Raw genomic sequence first — 3,424 nt, 5'->3', positions numbered from 1 at the left:
GTATGAGTGAGCACAATGCATTATTGGCAGCACCAGTGGGAACCAAGAGAGATATTCTGATTATTATTTTATTTAATCTCGTTTTCTTTTTAGTTAAATGTTTCATTAAACAAAATATAATCAATGAAGATGAACAGTGGAATTTACAAATTGAGAAACAGAATCTATGGCTACATACATCATAGTGATTCCACATGAATTATTCATTCGTGAACCTTCTTGTACGTATCTCACACATGCCACTGTTTACTGTTTTTAAAGAAAAAACGAACAGAAAAATTAGGCTATTTTGTTCCCAATGACAAGCCCTACCAGTGATGAATGTTTATTTATTATTTATTATTTATTATAAGTCTCTGCAAGGTCCCGCAGTCTGTTTCGTGATATTCAATCTGCACCACAACTTGCATTTACAGCATTGTAGTATAGTATGACTGCACCAAAGGTTGTTCTTGTTGGTTAAACTATTACCTAGAAAAGGTTATTTATCTGATGCTTTTAAGTGTCAAGTTGTTGATACCAATATATTGTTTACTGTTAATTTTAGCACTATCGACAGATTGGACAAATATATCAAATCTTTGAGATCCTGTAGATGAGTCGACCTGCTTCTATCTCGTTGCTTAGTTGTAAAGAAAAAAAGTTGCAAAACCTATATAAATCTGCATCCATGAAATGCCAAAACTTGTTGTGATTACTTTATATATTTTGTTCCTTTTGATCAGGCCTTTGGAATTGCCTCAAACACCCGTTTTAATGAGATAACACGCATAGATTGATTTGACGGATTCATTACTCAAAGAAAAAAAAAATCAGGATCTGTGTTATGCAATACTTGCTTATAAACAGAAATTTATTCCTTTGAGGAATCACCATTAACAAAATTCCCACAAACACGCATGGTTCTTCGAAACAACGAACCAAGTGAAATAAGGATATGAAATTGCTCGTGGTGAAAACTGTGAACTAATATTCAAACATCTGCAAGTGTTCATAATTAGAGTTTCGAACTGCAGAAAAAGAAAACTAGACAGCAAAAGCAGCAACAGTGGATTCAATTTGAATTTCAATAATTATATCTATGGATTCTAAATCCAAAGGGGATTGATCACTACAAGGTACTTCCAAGTTCCAAAAATAACACTCCTCCAGTTTGCGCGTGTAAGCAAGGAAAGCCACCCGTTCCCATTATCCAAAAAGTCGCCACGCTAAAAAAGAGAATAAAGAGAAAGAGAGGGAGCTATAAAAACACGTTTTTGACATGTTGGGTTTGGATTTCACATCTACAACGCCACCACGGTGGTTTCGCCCTTGGTGGTGGCGGCGATTTGAGAACCAGACGGTGGAGGAGCCACGACTTGCTTCTTCGACGCCGTCACAAACTTCTCTTTCCTCTCGTCCTGGATCATCTGATGCTGACGACACTCCAGGCTGCAGAAAGCATTATCACCCCTACAAATTAAAAAAAAAAAAAAGTTCCAATTATACAAATAAAAAGAATCAGAAGGAATTCAGATTTAAGAAATAAATAAATAAACTATGGAGATAACGGGAACAGTTGAGAATGCAACAGAGTTAAACCTGTACATGTAGATGTCTCGACCGGGTGCGAGACGGCCTTTGCAGAGGGCACACGCGCGCAGGAAGTGTGGTGTGTCTACGAAATCCGAAGAATGTCTTCTGAGACTTTTTGGTGTTAACGCGCCGCCACCAGCACCGCCACCAGAACCTGATCTCCGTTGGTCGGTTGCATCGGAGGCGGCGGCGTTCAGATCCAACGTTATTTCGGACATGCTGGTGGTTCTCTTCATTGGAGGACGAGGTCTCTTACCCAGCAACATCTTGGGTAATTTCGTTGTGCTCTCTCTCTCTCTCTCTATTCCTCTCTCTCTCTAAAGTTTCGGTTTGGTATGAGCAGTGAAGAAGAAGAAGAAGAGAGAAGTGAGTGAAGGAGGGTGAAGGTGAAAACAGTGGTCCGTTTGGGGTAGATAAATAAATAAAACAAGAGCCTGAAACCGAGGAGTGAAGCAACACCGTTGATTTTTACGTGATGATGCTCATGATTCATCAATCTTCGTTAATTGGAAAGGAAATCTCACGTCAACACTCTCTTTTCAATTCAAGTAAACTCTACTAAGGACTGTTTCTGTATGAGTTAATTTAAAGATGAACCAAAAAAATAAATCAAATAAATTTCAATTTCTTTTAGATTGACGATCATGACTTTGAAATTTTATTAATGCAATTTTATAAAAATACATCTAATGGACATTTCTTCTAGTTATTTAAAGTAAATTTACATGTTATTAGTTGTGTAAAATTACTTTTAATAATATATATTAAATAATGGTAAAATGCTACATAGTTCTATAATACTCAATTATCCTGCTGATTTATTTACTTTACTTTATTTACCCTTCCTTTCATTTATCTTTAAACTTATCAATTTTTTTTCTCATTTTTATAAAATTCAATATTAGTAATACACCTATATCAAAGAAAGACAAAAATCTTGTTACCAATAAAATAATGGACTAGAAAGAAATGGAATAAGAAAAGATAACTTTCTTTATATTTTTTTTTCTTATATGAAATAAGAAGAATGAATAATTAATATCAAATATTTAACATCTAACAAGTCCTATTAGCATATATAAAAATATTTTAGTTCTCAGATAAAATTTGTTACATTTAATAAGGGATATTTCAAACGGAATAATTTAATATTCATTTATAAATTAATAGGATATAAATATTATATTACTTGGGGATATTTATAAATATCTATGAATTTTAAAAAATCTAATAATATTTTCTTAATGCATATTCAATAAGTAACAAATAATGAATTAAATTTTCTAATACAGGTCGAATAATAATAGAAATTATCCATCTTCGACTCTACTGTAACATCCCTTCCATCTAGTTTAAGTACTAATTATTACTAGTGTGACATTTAAATAATTTAAATTTTATTCTTAAAATAATTGATGTATAACGAGTTTAAATTTCAACGACATATACATGAGTGATTGGATTATGCATAAAAAGAAACATTTTTCACTTACAAAATTATAATGTCTCTTTCATATAAGAAAAATATTTTAAAATATATAAAATTTAAAATTGATCTTTTTGCTACTGTTATATATCTTTCACATTTATTTTAGATTCATAAAACATATTGAAAATAATTTATTAGCTTATCTTCCTAAATCCTTGTTTTTCCAATTACAGTTAAATATTTATTCATTTGAGTTTTAAATATTTTTATTAATGTAGATAAAATTCTTAATTAGACATTTTTATAATATTTTATTTATGCAAGTAAGAATACTTATGTTTATTTTAAGTTTTATTATATTCTATTTTGTATATGTAAAATTAAATGAGCTTGACTTTTACATCAAAGAAAAACTCAATC

General features: G+C 31.4%; 1 protein-coding gene across 1 annotated transcript; it reads right to left on the bottom strand.

Annotated features, from left to right (window-relative positions):
- Positions 1-950: 950 nt before the first annotated feature.
- Positions 951-1,978, bottom strand: LOC124827103 (FCS-Like Zinc finger 6-like). The gene is made up of 2 exons (XM_047300087.2): positions 1,582-1,978; positions 951-1,452 (listed from the first exon to the last, which is right to left on the bottom strand). Exons 1-2 carry the CDS (start codon positions 1,839-1,841, stop codon positions 1,284-1,286), a joined length of 429 nt encoding a protein of 142 aa, XP_047156043.1. The 5' UTR covers positions 1,842-1,978; the 3' UTR covers positions 951-1,283.
- Between the last annotated feature and the right edge of the window lie 1,446 nt (positions 1,979-3,424).

The sequence above is a fragment of the Vigna umbellata genome, chromosome 1 (assembly GCF_029865625.1).
Source record: "Vigna umbellata cultivar VRB3 chromosome 1, Vumbellata_1.0, whole genome shotgun sequence".
Lineage (NCBI taxonomy): Eukaryota > Viridiplantae > Streptophyta > Magnoliopsida > Fabales > Fabaceae > Vigna > Vigna umbellata.
This window is presented reverse-complemented; position numbering and strand designations above follow the sequence as displayed.

Coding starts and splice junctions, on each gene's coding strand:
- LOC124827103 (XM_047300087.2), bottom strand. CDS start 1,841: ATGTTGCTGGGTAAGAGACCTCGTCCTCCAATGAAGAGAACCACCAGC. Junction 1,453..1,581: donor CGAGACATCTACATGTACAG/GTTTAACTCTGT, acceptor TTTAATTTGTAG/GGGTGATAATGCTTTCTGCA.